Source organism: Ictalurus furcatus, chromosome 11 (assembly GCF_023375685.1).
Source record: "Ictalurus furcatus strain D&B chromosome 11, Billie_1.0, whole genome shotgun sequence".
Taxonomy (NCBI): domain Eukaryota; kingdom Metazoa; phylum Chordata; class Actinopteri; order Siluriformes; family Ictaluridae; genus Ictalurus; species Ictalurus furcatus.
In genome coordinates, this window is record NC_071265.1 from 13,990,327 (window position 1) to 14,012,215 (window position 21,889).

The 21,889-nt window shown below is 36.9% G+C and overlaps 1 protein-coding gene across 1 annotated transcript in view; it reads right to left on the reverse strand.

Moving 5' to 3' along the window:
* Positions 1-21,889, reverse strand: part of cntn4 (contactin 4) — a 284,000-nt gene that overhangs the window by 207,534 nt on the left and 54,577 nt on the right. The window contains exon 3 of the mRNA XM_053636675.1: positions 8,173-8,305. Coding sequence (XP_053492650.1) covers positions 8,173-8,305 — 133 coding nt within the window. The remainder of the gene's footprint in view (positions 1-8,172; positions 8,306-21,889) is intronic.

Sequence of the window (21,889 nt, forward strand, 5' to 3'; positions counted from 1 at the left end):
CATATCTAGCATTTTACTCTAAATTGTACATTAATGACTATGGACTGAAATATTTCATGTGTGAATATAATAACAGATCTCTGACATCCAACCACTGAGCCAGAATTTGACTGGGCCACAATAAAGAGCACAACCTCTACTCATCCATCTTGCTCGAAACCCAGTCAAACCACATCAAAAAGGGACTTAATCACACTGGAGGAGCAATTAAAACTAATAGGTGCAGTGAGCATTTGGCAGGCCTGAGCTCTATAGAGGGCTAGGTGATCATTGCACAAATTTGCCTGATCACTGAAGGATGTAATTCAGTCATGATGGCAGCCGATTCTTCTCTTCCCTTATTAAAGCAAATGAAACGCAAAAATCAATATCGCTAAATTCCATGCTGCTCTTGCTTGGAATCTAAGTCATCGTTCATGTGCAAAGCATCTATTTCAAAACATTATATTAACTTTTTTTCGATTGACAGTGTGCATAGAATGTTAACTGAAAACAGAATGGAGGAAAGTGTATGGTTTTATTTATATAAGCATATTTTGTATTTCTGATAATGGGCTAGAACGGCAATTATTAATATATTAGACACAAATAGACAGATTCATCCTGTTATGGTTTGTTGTTGGTCATTTCTATATACCGCCTTAGTCATGTGATGTCTGTAAAAACAACTCAATGTTTGCTTTTCTCTGTTTGTTGTACACACGTGCATTACATTTTCCTAAACAAAGCAAGAGGCAGACTATTTGCACATAAACAAAACTGTGCGTGCAAAATTGTGTTTCTCTTAAAAAAGCACCTCTGCACATGCTGTAGCCTATCACAATATCTCAAGTTCTCAGGATAGTTATATAAAATAATATAGTACAGTAATATTTATTCTGAGATTACAAATGGCATAAAAGAATGTGTAGACACACAATGTGCAATTCACCTGATAATATAATATAAACAGATTGAACCACTTAGCACTCAATATATTGCTCGTTTTAAATGACAAGAAGTTCAGTAAAATGGCTTGTTGAAAGAGTCTGACAGGTTTAACCTCTGTCAGGAAAGATGTTACAATGGATTATGCTACAGTAAATGTCATGTGTATATAATTATCAGGCCTAGTCTTGGGACAAAGTGAATATTATCTGATATTTGACATTATTTTATCATAGTATAAGTTAAACATATGTAAGTGATAGTTTCCTCCTTAAATTACTCACTTAGTCGTGGTAGTCTCTACTTCATATTCATTAAAAACTAATGGAACATCTATGGGTAATTTTGACAGATGTTGAATAAAATGCCAACTTTCTGATAATCTGTGTGTGCTAAATTCTTTTTTTAGGGTGCTGACAAAAATATATTTCTGAGTTTAGCTATTTAAAAAATCTCAAACTTTGAACATCATGCTGAACACCATTAAATCTAAATTTATAAAATGGAAAGAATATGACACAACCATTGCTGTGCCTAGAGGAGGCTTTCCACGAAAAGTTAGTGAACAGATAGGGAGGGCATTAATCAGCTAAGTAAGCAGGAGGACAGGGTAAATCTGAAGGAGCTGGAGAGATCCACTGGTCAGATGGGAGAAGCGGTTCACAGGTCAACTATAGCCCTTACACTCCACAAAGTGGGCTTTATGGAAGTCTGGTGAGAAAAAAGCAAACTGAAATCCCATTTTGGAGTTTGCCATAAGGCATGTTGAGAGTCAACAAATGTGGAAAAAGTTGACCTGGTCTGATGAGATCAAAGTTGAATTGTATGGTCTTAGTGGAAATGATACAAAGCAGATGCAACCAAATATTAAGCGTTATTTACTTTGATTTTCTTAAGATCTGTTCCTATACTTTTCCTCACCTAAAACTTGGGTGGTCTGCTATGTGAATTGTTTAACACATCTACAGTTGCTGTCATGTAAATCACCTAATGGAGGTTAGGATGGATGCAATTGCATATAAGAGTTTTATAAAAGAGAGGCAGGCAGACAAATCCAAATCGTGAAACAAAAGCATGGTCAGAATCAGGCAATGGGTCAGGTGACTAGAAACTAGAAACAGGATCAAAGGCTATGAAACAAAATGAGGAACAGGGTACAAACGCTTGATACTGTGATAACACTCAATACTTTGCGACGTACATACAGTGGCAAGCACAAGTATGTGAGCCTTTTGGAATTTCATGGTTTTCTGAATAAATTGGTCATAAAATGTGATCTGATCTTCTTCTAAGTCAAGGATATTGACAAATGTAATGTGTCTAAAATAATAACACAAAAACAATTCTGATCCCTCATGTCTTTATGGAGAACAACCAAAAAAAAAACTCAGTGCTTGTGGAAAAATATGTGAACCCTTAAGTTAATGACCTCAAAAAAGCTAATTGGAGTCAGGTTTTAGCACACCTGGAGTCTCGTTAAGAAAATGAGTTTGGAGGTGTGGACTACAGCTATTTTGACTGATAAAAACCCCTCAAACCCCTCAAAAAGCACAAGAAGCACACACTTATGTGAGCCATGCCTTGCCAAAAAGAGCTTTCAGAGGATCTACGATCAAGAACTGTTGATTTACATAAAGCTGGCAAGGGTTACAAAGTGATTTCAAAGACTTTAGAAATTCACCAGTCTACAATTAGGCAAACATTCTACAAATGGAGATACTTTTGGACTACCAAGAAGTGGGCGCCCAGTCAAAATGACACCAAGAGCACAATGAAGACTCCTCAACGAGGTAAAGAAACAACCCCGAATGACAGCCAAAGATTTGACGACATCATTGGAACTGGCAAACATCTCTGTTCATGAGTCTACAATACGTAAAACATTGAACAAGCAGGGTATCTATGGCAGGACACCAAGAAGGAAGCCACTGCTTACTAAAAAGAGCATTGCTGCACGCCTGAAGTTTGCAAAAGAGCACGTTGACACTCCACAGCGGTATTGGAAAAATGTTTTGTGGACTGATGAAACTAAGATTGAAATATCTCGAAAAACCACACAGCACTACATCTGGCGTAGAAAGGGCACGACATATCATCATGAAAACATCGTCCCAACTGTAAAGTATGGTGGAGGAAACATCATGATTTGGGCCTGCTTTGCTGCATCAGGGCCTGGCCAGCTTGCATTCATTGAGGGGAAGATGAATTCCCAAGTATATCAAACAATTCTTCAGGATAATGTGAGAATGTCTGTACGTCAGCTGAAACTGTGTAGACGTTGGGAGATGCAATAGGACAATGACCCAAAACACCGGCGCAAATCCACAACAGAATAGCTTCAGAAAAACAAAATCCGCCTTTTGGAGGGGCCAAGTCAGAGCCCAGACCTCAACCCAATAGAGATGCTATGGAATGACTTGAAGAGAGCCATACACATGAGACGTCCAAAGAATATGACTGAGCTAAAGCAGTTCTGCCAGGAAGAATGGGTTAAAATTCCTCCTGAACAATGTGCAGGTCTGATCCACAGCTACAGGAAGCACCTGGTTGAGGTTATTGCTGCCAAGGAGGGGTCAACCAGTTATTAATTCTAAGGGTTCACTTACTTTTTTCACTGCCATTTTGAATGTTGAATGAGTGTGTTCAATAAAGACATGAGGGATCAGAATTTATTTTGTGTTATTATTTTAGGCACATTATATTTGTCAATACCCGTGACTTAGATGAAGATACACGAGAGAGTTAAATAGCAAATATAATCAGGGGTGAAACACAAGACAGTTGAGAACAATGGTGACACACATACGGGAAACAACCAATGAAAATACAGGGGCGGAGACAGGACAGAAATCATCACAGATGTACGTGTCAAATGTAAACAAAGTCAAGGTCACTGAAAACCCAGAAGCATGCGCTCACGCTTTGAATTTGCACATCGAGCTTGCGCTTCAGGGTTCCGAGCATGCTGCGTGCTACAGCACTTAGCGCAAGGGGAAATCATGACAGTTGCAATCAAAATTATTCAACCCCCATTGCAAATAAGGTTTATTGTCAAATTTACAGACTTTCAGCTGTTTGCAATGAACAAATCAAACAAAAGCAATTTAAATAGTTCTACACAACAAATGCTTCAAGTGGTTTCCCCAAATTCAACTGAAAATGCAACTTATAATGATTTCTCCAGTTTCAAAATTATTCACCCCCTGAATAGAATCCCTCACAACAGCACAAATATACAAAACAGGTGTTGTCTCAAGCACATCTGATAGAACCAATCAAGGGCTTCATTAGTTGCATTAGGTGTGCTTGAGCATGCACATTAAATACTTGAACTGTCTAGGGGCAGAAAATGTATGAAATACCTGAATGGGGCAGATAAATGGCTGCAACCAGATTTCTGAGAAGGCAAATTGTGAAAAACCTTTGAGTGACTGCAAAAAACCTGCAGCAAGAGGTTTCAGTGAGCACAGTAAGGCGCATACTAAATGCAGAAGGTTTCCATGCCAGAACTCCAAGACGTAGACCACTACTGACCCAAAAGCACAAGAAAATTGGCTCAAAATGATATAAATAAGCCACAGAAGTTTTGGGATTCTGTTCTGTGGAGCGATGGAACTTTTTGGCATGATGGAAAACGAATGAAGAAAGAACACTCTGTCCACAGTCAAGCATGGTAATGGCTCAGTGATGCTCTGGGGCTGCTTTGCATCCTCTGGCACTGGAAACCTGCAGCGTGTGGAAAGCAAGATGGATTCATTGAAGTATCAGGAAATCCTAGCAGAAAACGTCATGCCATCTGCGAGGAAGCTGAAGCTTGGGCATCATTGGACCTTCCAACAGGACATACCTCAAATTCAAAACCTCAAAAAAAACAAGCATACCTCAAATTCCACCAAGGCTTGGTTGCAGAAGAAGTACTAGAAGATTCTACAGGGCCATCACAGTCACCTGACTTGAACCCCATAGAAAATATCTGGTGAGATTTGAAGAAGGCAGGTACAGCACGCAAACCCAAGAATATTACTGAACTGGAGGACATTGCTCAGGATGAATGGGCTAAGATTCCTCAGGAATGCTCCCAGAAGCTATGCATCTTGTCTGCAGCAGGTCATAACAGCAAAAGGGTGCTCTACTAAGTACTAAATGAAGGGGTTAAATAATTTTGAAAATCATTATAAGTTGTATTTTCAGTTGAATTTGTGGAAACCACTTGAAGCAATCATTGTGTTGAACTATTTAAATTGCTTATTTTTGATTTGTTGAAAGTCTGTAAATTTTGACAATAAACCTGATTATATAAAAGGAAATGAAAGCTGAACAAAAAAAGCATGTGAGAGGACATTTCTTTTTTGCTGAGTACATTATATATATATATATATATATATATATATATATATATATATATACACACACACACACACACACACATACATATATAAGAGTGAAAGCAGACTCAATATTAAGACTAACAACATCAAAATGGAGCATTACTTCCATTATTACGATCAATTCTAACTAGTAATGAAGCTCTGCTCCTGGTGGACTTGCCTCATGGGAAGTTTAATTCCAATTGTAATGTAACACAACTAATCGGGCTGTGAGGTCTTGAGAGGAATCTGAACAGTAAAGCAAATGTGTTAGATTAGGGTTGAAACAAAATTCTGCTAGAGGGAATAGGCATTGCACACTTTAGTGATTTCCTAGCTCCTACATGCTAATACCAAGATGCAGCGGGAAAATTATTGGACCTTGGTCAGAGACATAAAAACTAAAAGATTTTTAAGCTGCTTAAAGGACTGTTGTCCTATAATTACATTTAAAAAAAAAAAAAACATTGCCGCATCAGACAATCTGTGAGCTGCGAATGAGCAAGTGGCACAATTTTTGTCCAACTACACAATGTGTACGTGTGAATGTAACCCAAGTCTGTGTTAAGACAGAGCTGACCACCTGGTGCTTAACACAATGCTCGATGACAGGACATCCAGTGTATGTGACAGTTTTCTTTCTTCAGCTTGTATATTTCAATAACATGTTTTCACACCAGAAATTTCACTGAAAGAAAATTGGCATTAACAACATTTCATTGCAGATGCATTGTCAGATAAGGCAGTACTGGTGTCAGTACAATGTTATTGCAAAGAAAAGGAGAGCAAAACAGAGCGAGAGAGAGAGAGAGAGAGAGAGAGAGAGAGAGAGAATTAACAAAGCCAAACAAAAGACAATGACATCCATGACTACAATCTGACCATTTTTTCATTATTCATTAAGTTTCTCACATCTATTATATTTCTTAATATTTCTTTAACTAGTATTCATGTGGTGAACACTAGTTCATAATTGTAATTGTAATAATAATAATAATAATAAAAGTTAAGCTAAGAGCATTGAGATACACTCAGTTTAGTCAAAAGGACTAATAGGACTAATTGCTAAACTCTGGTAGTTTAAAACCATTATTAATTCCATCAAACTAACCTGGTAATTCAATTTGCATTTATAACACTTTTATGAAACACTGTGTATATCTTCTACAACTCTACAAGGTAAAGATAAAAAAAAAAATACAGTGACCATCTCAATCAGTCAACCAATAATGATAACTAACAGTTGTTCATTCTTTTGTTGTTCATATAAAGACAAAGTCACAGAAAACCTCTGTCACCTCATAGGTTTTGACAAACATGACAAGTTAATAAGACAAAAAAAAAACCCACAGCTTGTCACTGCAACGTCTGTCTTGAAGACTTTCCCATGGGAGAAAATTTACTGGCTGCTAATCACTTTCTAATTATCATTACCATTAAAATGATTTTTACTGTGTTAGATTTTACACTTCGCTGTAAGCTAATTTAATATTTCAGTTGTCTTTTTGACTATTGTCACCCTTAATAATTTTTTTTTAACTGATATTAAATATATACTTGTCTAATGTGTATTGAATATACATTTTTAGATTTTTACATTAATGAACTCAAAACATTCTTCACTGACCTTGACAGAAAGCGAGGGTGTTGTGTCGGTGCATATCTCAAGCGGGAAAACCAAGAGACAAGATATTACTAATGTAAGATGAGAGAAAGGGGTGGAGCTTCCAGAGGACAGTTAATATCAAAGAGTTCAATCACAACGCAACTGTCAGTCATTCTAGATTCACATTTTGATTTGCTCATTTAGAGTTTTTATGGGGGGGGAGACTGCACTTTTTGTGCATTGTTTAGGGAAAACTCAAAGCATACTCCACTGTGCAAAAGGCATAAAGTTTGGTACTGTATGTCTGTAGTGTCAACGGCTCTATCGGATTGAGACACTGGTGGAGTAATATGAGAACATGCACATGCGATCTCATCAACATTGTTTCAAAATGAGAATGGTACATGTTTTATGGATGTACTGTATTTGAAGGCAATATGCATAACGGTATAAATAAAGGTAATCAGAGGAATTAGCCTTTCAGGCTAAAATGGCTAACAGCACGATAATGAGTGCAGCAGGCATAGCGCAACGGTTTGCAGTTTAATGACTTTTGAAAGTGATAGACTTGGGAGCTGCCAGGAGGAAGACATTCACCTTGAGGCCAGGTGATTTGGCCAAGCTGACAGGAAACGGGAAGAGGCTTATTAGATCGTCCATTAGGCTACCTCAATCCTGGGGGAGTAAAATTGACCTGTCTGTACACAGAAACCTCAGCTGTTGCAGTGAAGGAAACAGCATTAATCCGTACAAGACACTTGGCGTAGACAGAACATACTTGGCTTTTGCTAAATTAATCAACTATGTGATTGAAAAGTCGCACTGTTTCAAAGTCTTGAAGAATCACACATCTATACAAGCTCGTACCCATGTCTTTTGATTGGTGGAAAGAAAAAGCATTCTTCAAACAGTATTTTGTTTCTTAACTGTCCATTTTATTTCTTGATATTTTTAAAATCAGACTAGTGGCTAATTAATGCAAATAACAGTGGTATATTACATCATACTGTAAATTGTATAATCATTTCATTAAATAACGTGATTATATTAAAAATGTGACATTATTTTTTTCGGCAAACTAGCCTGTCTACTTCAATAATTAGAAATGACAGAAAAGGTCCCGACCTCAATTCTACATAATTAACAGGCTAAAGAAAGTACTAAACCTTCCTGTATTAATTTAGTAAATATTTCTTCCCTGATTCCTTTTTGATTGGGCTTGAAAGTGCCAGTTAATGAGTCATCATAGGTAGAAACACACAAAAAAATCACCTGTAAAATGGTGGAGGCTGTCCTTGAGATTCACAACTAAACACAACCTCTTGACTTTTCTCCAAGGAGTCCACTGGGAATACGATGCTGCCGGGCTGCTTGGTGATAATGGGAGCCTGCAGTACATTGTCCACTGTCAGAGAAATAGAAATAAGAGAAATGATAAGCAAATTTCATTCGCATACTGCTAGCCTGCTTGCAAAACAAGTGATTTGTAATGGGCCTGGATCTGACCAAGCTTAGTAGACCATTGGAGAGGAAAAAAACACAAGGAGATAAAATATATCAATTGACGTTGTTTGACACCACTGCCTAGGCAACAGTTTTAGGGAAGCTTTTTTTTTTTGAGATGCACCGATACTAAATTTCTCAGCCGATGCCGATAGTTCTGCCTTTTATGCCTTCTTTTAAATTAATATTAATTAATTCCACAATTCTGAATGAAATGCAAATAAAAACTTTATTCTCTCCATTTCAGCAAGTTGTTTCACAGTAACTGGTCACATAAACAGAAAACACATTACTCTAATTAACATTAACACATTAACTAAATTCTGAAGATTAAAGTAAAATTTCTTAACTTATTGAATGTTATTAATTCATATTAACAGGATTACTTGACTGAATTCTAAAAAACCTCATGTTAGGCTCACATTCACTCAACATAAACAAAAGCATTTCTACTTTATCATTGAACATCAAAGTAGTAATATATAATATAAACTTTTTTCTATATATTAACAGTAACTGGATATAAAATATACTACTCTACAAATATATTTTTCTGTGCAATATATACTTTTTTGTCAACTGACCTTCATTGAAATCTTTCAACGGTGTACTTACGCTTTAATTCAGCGCAAGTAGTGCGGCAAAAAAAAAAAAAAAAAAAAAATTGACTAAATGCCGAAACTCCTGTTTCACTGCTGTTCACATCCGGTGTAAAAGTTTAGTAGCTCAGAGCTTACAAACTGCAGTTTTGTCATCCCCACAAGAGACATCATCTTTACACATAGCACGAAATCGATGTTTTCCCACCCTATTTTGATTGACAGGATATAATCTGCCCTGATCATTGGATGGTTCTAAACGGCTGATGGCCGATGGCATGAAAAATTGCCTTTATCAGCCGGTACCGACTTTTTTAAATGTCAATTTGGATTACACTTTAGCCAACACTGTAATAGTGGTAGTGTTATGGCAAATGAGTGAGTAAATAGAGTTGTGGTTGTTGTTCTGTCTAAAATGTCACAGTAATGAAATTCCTCCAGTTCAGCACTGGAAGATACTAAAGTCTTTTAATGGCATGTGCTGTGACCCATTCCATAGCTTTTCATATTATGGCAGCATAATAATAATAATAATAATAATAATAATAATAATAATAATAAAACCAAAATACTTTATTTTCATTTCATTTCTGAGTAGTATAAAAAATATTTATGGAAAAATACACACAAAACACTATTACAAGTTTAACTATCCTTCCAGTGGCAAGTTTATGAGGTCTTCATGCAAAAAACAAACAAACAAACAAACAAAAAACAAAGATCACAGTCACTAGATCAGTTGTCATTGTAATAAATCAGTGCTGCATTAACCATTAGCTCAATCAGACTACTACAAATCACATGACCCAGTCACATGCTCTGTTGATTGCACTCACAATTTTTGTGTTTCTCTTTTATTAGTGTCCCTATTTAAGTTTTTAGATTGCCTTGTTTAGTTCCTAAATGTCTGTTGTGAATGGCATGTTGTGTGTTTGGTACCAGGCTTCCCTAGAGCTTGTTTTACTCTATGCATGATGCTTGTTTTGTCTTTTGTGGGTTTTTTTTGTTGTTGTTGTTGTTTTTTTTGTTTGTTTTGTTTAATTAAAAGCCTGCACTTGCCTGTGCAGGCTTTTAATTAAAAGCCTGCGCACTACCACTACGAACTAGCCAAACCTTTTTGAGTGAAAAATATAAAAAAGCAAAAAAAATTGTGGAACATGAATTATATGACATAGTGCTTTTTTATGACTTCGCCAGGGACGTTTTTTTTGTAAAATCAAGTGTCTTTACAGTAAGATTATGTTCAACTGGTGCAAATACAACATGCAAAACAAGTGCACACAGTCCCTGAAGGCTGGTTTAAGTAGTGTGAAATGCTCCAAAGGTCAGCTGGCTTACACTCAAGCAGCAGGAGCACTGCATTTCCAATTCAACCCCCTGAACTAGTGCTGCTCATTTGAGTTCCATGCAGAAAAGAGTAAAAGCTTTTTAGCAGAAGGGGATCTCAGTGGAACACTGTACAATAAACAAATAGAAGGGACTTCTTAAAAAAAATCTACCTAGACCTGTCATGAGCTGCTCATCAAAATCTCATGCGGTGCTCATGTCATTACAACTAGTAATCAAATTTCATTTTGCAATCTTGGGTTTGTCTTGCTAGTATAAGTCATAACCCTGCTGTCAGTATCAGGAGAGCTCAGTACTGTCGTATGTCCTAAAGTGTTTGAAAATCCTCTCTGGTGTCCTGCTTATGAGGTAAAAGAGTTGAATTCACAGTCAAGGAGGAGGTAAGGATTGATTTAGTGAGTGAAGCATGGGAACTGGATTATGAGTGTGTGTGGATGAAGTCCATGGCTTTTACTAATCAAGCCTCATATACTATACTTACGTACAAAAATAATGCTGAAATGGCTAACATTGCTCACAGCTTACATTATCAGCAGTCACATTATCAAACTTCTTACACTTACTTTCAGCAAAGTGTAATGTGAACATTTATTAATTAAATTCCGTCTGTATTTAAGGACAGTGCTATTCCATAATTGTGCTGACAGACTGCTGTGACATTACTTGTGACATTTTATACTTCTGTTAATATTTTTGTAATTTTTTTTTTTGTAATGTGCAACATTGGGCTTTCAATAATTTCTTTTTCGGGGGCAGAATGATTGTACAACATACGATTTCTTTAATAATAAAATATAAAATCTTTAATAATAAAAAAAGAATTTGGTTCACAAATTTTAATTTATTTTGGGTTTTTAGTAATCAACAAAGGACCAAAATTATACATACAGGGTCAAAAATATACATACAGACACAGATTATTAATTCAATGGTGCTGAAAAGTTCCAGAGTGTCCTTTAATTTGCCAAGACCAAGGCCTCTCAATTTCCTGTTAGTGATCATGATTAACTACAGCTGGCTGTTTCTCTGTGCCATCATAAAAAGGGTTTGTTTGACTCCTTGGATTGACCAACACAGTACTATAGGAAATTCCAAGGAGCACAGTGCAGATCTGAAATACAGGGTGGTGGATTTCCTCAGCTGAGAGGAAATTGGTTCGGAGGGTCAGGAAAAACCCAGGAACCACCAAGGCACAGGCCTGCCATGAACTGGAAGCTGCTGGAACATCAGTGTCACTGGCTACATTCAAGCAAGTCTTATATCGCCATGGACTGAAAGGCTGCCATCCAAGAAAGAAGTCCCTGCTCCAAAACAGACACCTTCAAGCCCATGTAAAGTTTGAGGCTGACCATATGAACAAAGAAAAAGCCTTCTGGAGGAAAGTGTTATGGTCAGAGGAGACAAAGATTGAGTTTTTTGGCCACAATGACCAGAGGTATGTTTGGAGGAGTAAAGAGCACTGTACCAATTGTTAAGTATGGTGGTGGTATGCTCTGTGGCTGTTTTGCTGCTAGTGGAACTGGTGCATTGCACAAAGTGGATGGAATAATGAAGAAGGAGGACTACCTTAGCCATCAGCCAGACGGTTGAAACTTGGACACAATTGGGTGTTCCAACAGGACAATGACCCCCAAACAAACATCAAAGCTGGTTGTGGAATGGATAAAGCAGGCTAACATTAAACTTTTGGAATGGCCTTCCCAAAGTCCTGATCTCAACCATATAGAAAATTTGTGGACTGTGCTTAAAAGTCGAGTCAGGGCCAAGAAACCAACAAATGTCATTGAACTTCACCAATTCTGCCAAGAAGAGTGGTCAAATATCCAACCAGAATTCTGCCAGAAGCTGGTTGATGGCAAGTGTCTGCTTGAGGTGACTCTTGCTAAGGGACATTCAACTAAATATTAGGTGTGTGGTATGTACATTTTTGACCATGTATTTACAGTGGGGGAAATAAGTATTGAATGCATGTTTTTCAGTAAATATATTTCCAATGAGGCTATTTACATGAAATTTTCACCAGACATCAGTATTAACTCAAGAAATCCGGAAGCCAAGGACCACTTGGAAAGAGCTCCAGAAACACTTGGAGGCAGTAGGTACCATAGTCACAGAGAAAACAATAGGCAATGCACTCCACTTCTCACGCTCACCCCGCAAGACTGCATTACTAAAGAAAAGGCATGTCAAAGCTCGTTTAAAGTTTGCTACAACTCATTTGGACAAGCCTATGAAATACTGGAAAAGTGTAGTCTGCTCAGACAAGAGCAAAATTGAGCTTTTTGGCTGTCATGCTACACACCATTTTTGGAGAAGAAATGGCACTGCACATCACCCTAAAAACACTATACCAACAGTGAGGTTTGGAGGTGGAAGCATCATGGTGTGGGGCTGTTTTTCATCACATGCTACTGGCAGACTGCATATAATTGAAGGAACGATGAATGGAGCCCTTTACTGGGAGATTCTTGAGAAGAATCTGCTGCCATCCACCAGGATGATGAAGATGAGACGTGGATGGACCTTCCAGCAGGACAACGATCCAAAGCATACAGCAAAGGAAACTCTTGATTGGTTTCAGAGAAAAAAATCAAAGCATTAGAATGGCCCAGTCAATCACCTGACTCGAATCCAATTGAACAAGATTTAAAGACAATATATTTAGAAGATGTATGCTGTGCAATCATTCTACCCCAGAAAAAGAACCATGACATTAATGTCATGGTTTTTGCCATGACATTAATGTCCATGATGAGTGTACATAAACTTCCGACCACGATTGTGTGTGTGTGTGTATGTATGTGTGTGTGTATATATATATATATATATATATATATATATATATATATATATTATATATATATATATAAAATATGCAAATGATACCATGTTGGGAATCTGTGTATTTGTTTGAGGGTAGAACATCTCTTTTAGTTTTGTTTGCCACTTAAGAACCTTGCCAGATAGGAGGTGGCAGACCCAGTATCATTTATCAAGCAGAAAACCACAACTGGTTTAATCAAGCATACAGCTTTACATTTTGACTACGATTTATCATGGTTGTCAAAATAATCATATTCAAGGTATGATAGAAAACATAAATAAATATTTGTTAAGTTTGTTTTGCATTGGCAAGAAATTAATATTCTGTGTTTACATATGTGATCATAATGCCATAGTTGTAAAACATTCTCACAGGAGCTATACTGAGATTTTGTAAGAACACGTAGAGTACTGTGCAAAAGTTTTAGGCATCCTATTTTTTTGTGCAAACTTTGTTATAGATTTTTTATTTTTTTTATAGATTTTTTATTCTACATTATCAAGTTTATACAAAAACATTTCAGATTCCCAAACATTAGTTTTCTAGCACAAAATTAAATTTTACAGAAAGATTTTTGTATGTCATTACAGAAAGCAGCATATTATGTAAGAGACCAGTTTTCAGACAAAAAACACAATGAAGGGTGCTGGGTTTTGCTTCAAAAATAAGAAGCAAGTGCGACAGTCAAAGTCTCCAGAAGAACTGTGGCTGGTTCTGCAAGATGCTCAATAAAACCTACCAGCTAATTTATTTGCATGTGCCTAAAACTTTTGCACAGTACTGTGCATGCATGTGAGGAGCAAATAAGGAAGAGCCATGGATCACATAGTGACAGTATTCATTTATTCACTATTCATTCAGTGTTTGCGCTCTACTTCCTGGTTTTCCTTGCTTTGAATTTGGACCATTTTTGTTAACTATCCCATTCCAAAACCATGGGCATTAATATGGAGTTATTCCCCCTCTGCTGCTATAAAAGTATCCATTCCTCTAGGAAGACTTTCCACAAGATTTTGGAGCATGGCTTTGAGGATTTGCTCATTCAGCCACAACAGCTTTAGTGAGGTCAAGCACTGATATTGGGAGAGAAGTCCTGGTGCACAGTCAGCATTCCAGATCATCCCAGAGGTGTTCAGTGGGGTTGAGGTCAGGGCTCTGTGCAGACCAGTCCAGTTCATTTAAACTAATCTTGGCAAACCATGTCTTTATGAACCTTGCTTGTCATGCTGGAACATGTTTTGACTAGGCCCCTTAGTTCCAGTGTAGGGAAGTTCTAATGTTAAAACATACAAAGACATGCTAGACAACTGAGTACTTCCAAATTTGTGGCAAAAGTTTAGGGAATGCCCACATATGAGTGTGATGGTTTTATTTCTGCCTCCTCCCAGTGTTTCTGATACAGAACTGCAACTCTGACGAAAATAGAGAGCTTCCTGCACATAAATGAAGAATTAATTATTGAACTTGTGTGTTCAGATACTCTGTTACACAAGGAAACAACTTCTTGGGTTAAATTATGTAAATGTAATATCTATAAATTGAAATAATATCAGGGCTACTTATACTTGCATTGTAAAGCAATTATTATTGAATATAATTGATTATAATGAAAAAAAGGATAGAGAACTGATGTGTGTATAAATATATTATATTTTATCAAATAAATTTACATATCATAAAATATAATAAATAAAAAAATCCACTCATTGCCTTATGAATCGAAATCGTATCGTATCACATGCAAACCTTTGGTTTATACCCCTAGTATACACTGAGCTCGTAGTTTTAGATTTTTGATGAAACAGATAGGATTGATAAATGATTCATCATTCCATGATGTGTAGACATATTTCCAGTAAACAATATGTAAATACATTACATGAGTCACATTACAACCCTTAAGCATGTGACATCTGCGAATCGACTATTTTGTGCATAAGTGTGTTGATATCGGAAGCGAGGGAGATATTGTTCCCTATGAGATTGTTTGCAATGGTGAAGACAAAAGAAAGTGTTTGAAGGCCTGGTTAGCTGAACTGCATGTAACTTCAGAGAGCTTTGGATGCTGTAATTGTCCTTGTTTCGTTCTCTCCAAACAGACATGTGTCACCCCAGCCTATGCTACTTGGACTAATTCCCCCAGTCATATGACAGCCTGTCCAATGTGCAGAATCTTTCTACCCTCTAGGACAACTGGGATATGAAATAAAGCAAAAGATGTTTATGTTGTGAGCAGTGTATGTAAGAACACAGGCACTGAGGTATGTCACAGATGCACAGTGTTAAGAACATAATATAATGTCATGCATTTGGAACAGAGATTGTCCCAATTAATGTGGAGGACATTTTGGGGGGAAATGTGACACCTGAGCATACTGGAGAATTGTTGGCCTCCCACATGAGAAATAAAAATCACTAAAATAATTACAAACTGTGCATTCTCATAAGAACCTTTTTTTCTCTAATAGGTGATGGCAACATTGTACAGATATGACAAATATGTGATTTTTATGAAATATAAAAACACTTGCAGTTCCCACAGCTCTGTTGTTTCCTTTCCTTTCCTTTTTCCTTGGGGAATAATAATAATAATAATAATAATAATAATAATAATAATAATAATAATAAGTAGCAGTAGTATGTTTTTACTTTGTTTATGTTTTTTATTTATTTATGGTGGTTGGATCATTGTTCTGCATTTACTCTTTCGAGAAATTATATATGGTTAGAGTATGGATTTCATATGAGGTTAAATCTTTTTGTCTTTTTTTTTTGGATGGGGGGAGCCTTCAACATAAATACTGGTTGGTGACCTGCACAAGACCTATACAAGATAATAGATATAAAAATATAATCAAGAACAACTGGAAATTTAGCAAGAATTACTGTTATCTCTGTACAAAGAAGATAATTGTACAAAAGGAGCCTTTCTTGAGAACAACCAACAAAATGCACCTGAAACTGGAATCATGATGTTGTTGGCATGTTTGGAAGGAATAAATAAATAAATAAATAAACAAATAAATAAATAAATAAATAAATGGAATTCAGCATATACTAGGAAAACCTTACATATCAACTGGGGCTTGTGTGGAGATTGATGGCATCATGTATTCCACTAAGCTAGCCCATAACCTGGCTGCCTTTGCCTGAAGGTAAAGACTTGGACATAAATTAATGTTTCATCAAGATAATGACCCAATTCATCTAAATCAACAACGAATTGGCTGATATAATACAAGTCAGTGTTTGGCAGTGGCAGTCGGCATTTGAATACTATTGTCAAACATTACAGGAAGCTGCTGTTATTCTCTACATGGATGTTTCACCAAACATTAATTTGTGGGGGTGCCAATCATTTTAAAAGGAATGATTTTTTTTTTTTTTTTTTTTTTTTTTTTTTTTAAATCACAGCATTTTAGAGACAATTTTTCACACTACTATAGAATGTTCTCATACAGTATAAGGCTAAAACCACACATTGCATGTGTCTTATATATATATATTTATACAGTATCTCACAAATGTGAGTACACCCCTCACATTTTTGTAAATATTTGATTATATTTTTTTATGTGACAACAGTGAAGAAATGACACTTAGCTACAATATAAAGTAGTGAGTGTACAGCTTGTGTAACAGTGTAAATTTGCTGTCATCTCAAAATAACTCAACAAACAGCCATTAATGTCTAAACCGCTGGCAACAAAAGTGAGTACACCCCTAGGTGAAAATGTCCAAATTGGGCCCAAAGTGTCAATATTTTGTGTGGCCACCATTATTTTTCAGCACTGCCTTAACCCTCTTGGGCATGGAGTTCACCAGAGTTTAACAGGTTGCCACTGGAGTCCTCTTCCACTCCTCCTTGACGACATCACGGATGTTGACTCCACCTTCCGTTTGAGGATGCCCCACAGATGCTCAATAGGGTTTAGGTCTGGAGACATGCTTGGCCAGTCCATCACCTTCACCCTCAGCTTCTTTAGCAAGGCAGTGGTCGTCTTGGAGGTGAGTTTGGGGTCGTTATCATGCTGGAATACTGCCCTGCGGCCCAGTCTCCGGAAGGGAATCATGCTCTGCTTCAGTATGTCACAGTACATGTTGGCATTCATAGTTCCCTAAATGAACTGTAGCTCCCCAGTGCCAGCAGCACTCATGCAGCCCCAGACCATGACACTCCCACCACCATGCTTGACTGTAGGGAAGACACACTTGTCTTTGTACTCCTCACCTGGTTGCCGCCACACACGCTTGACACCATCTGGACCAAATAAATTTATCTTTGTCTCATCAGACCACAGGACATGGTTCCAGTAATCCATGTCCTTAGTCTGCCTGTCTTCAGCAAACTGTTTGCAGGCTTTCTTGTGCATCATCTTTAGAAGAGGCTTCCTTCTGGGACGACAGCCATGCAGACCAATTTGATGCAGTGTGCGGCATATGGTCTGAGCACTGACAGGCTGACCCCCCACCCCTTCAACCTCTGCAGCAATGCTGGCAGCATTCATACGTCTATTTCCCAAAGACACCCTCTGGATATGACGCTGAGCACGTGCACTCAACTACTTTGGTCATATACATACATATGTGTGTGTGTGTGTGTGTGTGTGTGTGTGTGTGTATGTATGTATATATGTGTGTGTGTGTATGTGTATATATATATATATATATATATATATATATATATATATATATATATATATATCGTAATTTTCATGAAGTTGAATGTAGACAGAATGAGTGAGCTATAAAGCATGGATATTGTTCTGAATGAGGTGTGTTTTTAATATTAGGGCAAATGATTAAAATATTGTGCAATTTCTGGTAAAATCAAATCTAAGCACATGTATAGCATGAGAAACTTTTGACAGCAATTGCATTATGCCATGCTTCTTACAAAACCCAATTTCCTTAACATGTATGAAATATATACAAGTCTTACAAATATATTGGGATAAGCTTTTTGTGATATTTATTGTGATAGAAATATTTAATTTTGGAATATATTTACTCTGGAGTTTACAAAAATGCACAGATCCACCCCCACCCCCACAGTCATATGTACACACACACACACAAAAACACACATGACATGAAATATTTGACAACGTTTGCATCATGTCATGCTGCTTAGCAACCCCTAAGCACTAATTGCAAACACACCACCTATTCAGTCAAGGGTGCTCTATGGAAACTTCCACAGCACAAATTTGGCATGTTATTTAGGGTTGCAGAGAGATAGACAGCCCACTGAAGTTTTAATTAAAGCTGAGATCTTTGGAGGGAAGTTAAATGACACAGCCAGTACAATTATTCTAGAGCAGGTGCAGCACACCCTTGGGACTAAGTATCTATTTGCTGCTGAAACAGAACACTGCCTGTTTCTCTGCATCTCTCATGCATTTATGTCTTGATCAGCTTAATGTCCTGGACCCAAAATTAATAATACAACCATAAGGACTAGGCAGCACATGAGGATGCAAGGACATGTTTAGTTTTTGTCTTTCATCTTTCAAACATAAGAGCATTTTATATTTGTGACAGTGGATCCTTCTCACAGCTTGTGCATTGCAATAACTTGTGAATTGTACCTGTAGAAAACCAAACCCCATTTATTTAAGCTAGGGCATGCGGCAAATACAACCACAGTGAGAGAGAAAGAGAGAGAGAGAACAAGTGAGCAAGAGAGCAGTGAAGACTGATTTGTCCTGATTGCATGAATAAAACATTTACTGATATTCATGTGCTCCAGGACGAAGGAATATGTGTCGAGCAAGCACAAACAAAACAATAAAATGAACCTGGTGCTGCACTTGGTCAAAAAGGGGGGAGGGGGGAGGGGATGAGGGAGGAGGTGTAGAGGTAGTGGAAAGAAGAGAATGCTGACATCATTGGTTAGCAGGGGGCTCACCAGCACCAGCATCTGGGGACAAGTTTGTGCTCATGCAACCTACAAGAAGAGTAATTGCATCCCTCAAGACGGAGCAGGTGGGTCCACCTAGAGCTACATAATGCTTTCTGTTACTCAGATACACTCTTGCCTTTCATCAACAAGAAGCCTGGCTTACACTAATATTGCCATCAACGAGATATCTGCACTAATGAAGGCCTTAATGGAGTCAATAACACAGTACTGGAAAGAGGACCAGGTCAAGAAGGATGTCATATTTGTTAAGGTTTATTTTTTAATATTAGGTCTCTTAGGAAAAAAAAAAAAAGCATCTAACGAAAACAATAATTTGTGATTTTGGAGTATTATGAAGTTGGAGGAAAAGTAACAACATGACACCATGACTGAACGTTTCCTCAATGGGCTGTGTTAGAATGTTAGTGTTTTGGGGTGACTTTTGAATAAACTGTATGTCAGTATGGCCAATTGGAAGGATATAGACTGCCACAGAACAGTACTGATTCTGATCAAGTCAAATTGTTATAAAGAATCAGGATCTCCTTACTGTCTTCTTTATTATACAGTGCACACAGGAAGACAACAAGTCACTGCAAGCACATGCAGGCCACATCTTTCAGCATATGACCAATGACACATACAAATAAAGAGTGCAACCTAACAGTACCTAGCCTATTACACATTATAATAAAGTGAACATATTGCTGTCTGGTAGAAAAGAAAATCTTGTTGTTTCAAATTTTTTCCTTAGTTGTTCTCTTATTTTTAGGCTGCCTACATGTAAATGAACAATTAAGGTAAAAGGTACAAACAAAATAAACAAGTTGCCAAAATGTAAGCTGGCTATACTCTTTACTGTTCATCATAAATAAGGTAAAACAAACAAATAAACAAACAAACAAATAAATAAATAAATATATAAAGCACATGAAAATTAAATACAAAAACAAATCTATATAAAAGTATATATAAAAAAACAAAAGAAATAAAAATTAAGGTGCATTTTTTTTTCAGATTTAAATTTTTATTTGAAAATTCAAATAAGGGTTGGGGCCCAAAAGCAGTCACTTCTTTTGTGTGTCCATACAATTTTGTTAAGCGTTTTTCTTCCTATCATGCTTGTTCCAATTAGCACACATTAAGTACTGAGCACTCTTCAGATGCTCCCTAAATACATTTGATCTAACTAACAAATATACTCAAACAAAATAAAGCTACTGATCACGCTAAATACTTGCAATACATATATATTTGTAACATTAAACTATGTATTATTACAGCATGGCTATTAGGGCTGGTAAGAGAGGATTGTGATCTGCATTACAGGGTGAGATATGATGAGGACACTGGGCATTCATTTTAGGTCTTTTGTTTTAGAAGCTGATCAATGCTATTTTAGATCTTTATTTTCACATTCACTGGAATAAACTTCCCTTCTTTTCTCTTATCCTTCTACTTTTTGAATTAAACTGATAGACATTCTCTTATAAAGAACAAAATCTGTGGCTGTGAAAAGTTTATTTCAGAGCTGATGAGCATTTAAGTGAGAGTCTTGTTTTGTTAGTCTTATTTGGAGCATTTAGTTTTCTAATATACTGCATGGAATAGAATTCTAAAATGTATCCCTTTAAGGAGTCAGACAGTAATCAATAATGGTTTGTGAATATGAAAAATGTGGTCATTGTGTGGTAACTATTGGAACAGCATGGCCAATTCCATTTTTTTTATATAAACCAAAAACATTTGGGTTTGAGATCAAAAGATGGCAGTTTAGGATTTCAGCAGGGCTGCAACTAACAATTATCTTGATAATCGATTAATCTGTCGATTATTTCTTCGATTAATCGATTAGTTTCTATTAAATGGCCAATATTTTTTCTGTATTTTTTCTAGAAAAAAAATGTTATTTCATATTTTGTCCTTCAAACGTTGTGCAAAATGAAGGCTATGAAAAAGGTATTAAATGTATCTATGTGGGCTATGCTATAAATTGTATAAAGGATTTTTTTTTCTTTTTTAAATATTAACATTAAATATTGAAAACAAACAAACAAAAAACAACGGATTATCCACAAGCTTTAAAGCAGATGTTATAGTGTCTTGCAAAAGTATTCACCCACTTGGCATTTATCCTATTTTGTTGCCTTACAACCTGGAATTAAAATGGATTTATGAGGGGTTTGTATCATTTGATTTACACAACATGCCAACCCCACTTTGAGGATGCAAAATATTTTTTATTGTGAAACAACAAGAAATAAGACAAAAAAGACAGAAAACTTGAGCATGCATAACTGCTCACCCCCCCAAGGCAAAACTGCTCCAGCTCCTTCAAGTTGGATGGGTTCTGCTGGTGTACAGCAAACTTTAAGTCATACCACAGACTCTCAACTGGATTGAGGTATGGGCTTTGACTAGGCCATTCCAATTTAAATGTTTTCCCTTAAACCACTCGAGTGTTGCTTTAGCAGTATGCTTAGGGTCATTGTCCTGCTGGAAGGTGAACCTCCCTCCCAGTCTCAAATCTCTGGTAGACTGAAACAGGTTTTCCCTCAAGAATTTCCCTGTATTTAGCGTCATCCATCTTTCCTTCAATTCTGACCAGTTTCCAAGGTGTTCGTGGGGTGATCAGAGGTGTTGGGTGTTGCACCAGACATAGAGTTCCCTTTCAAAGGAAACTCACTGTTGCATTAGCTCCACACTGTGGGAAGCGCCCTCGCACGTATCCGGCATCTGAAGCTTGTGAACCGCGCTGTCAGCCTTATTATCTTCAGCAAGACTGCATGTCGGTCATTTGTGTAACGAAAA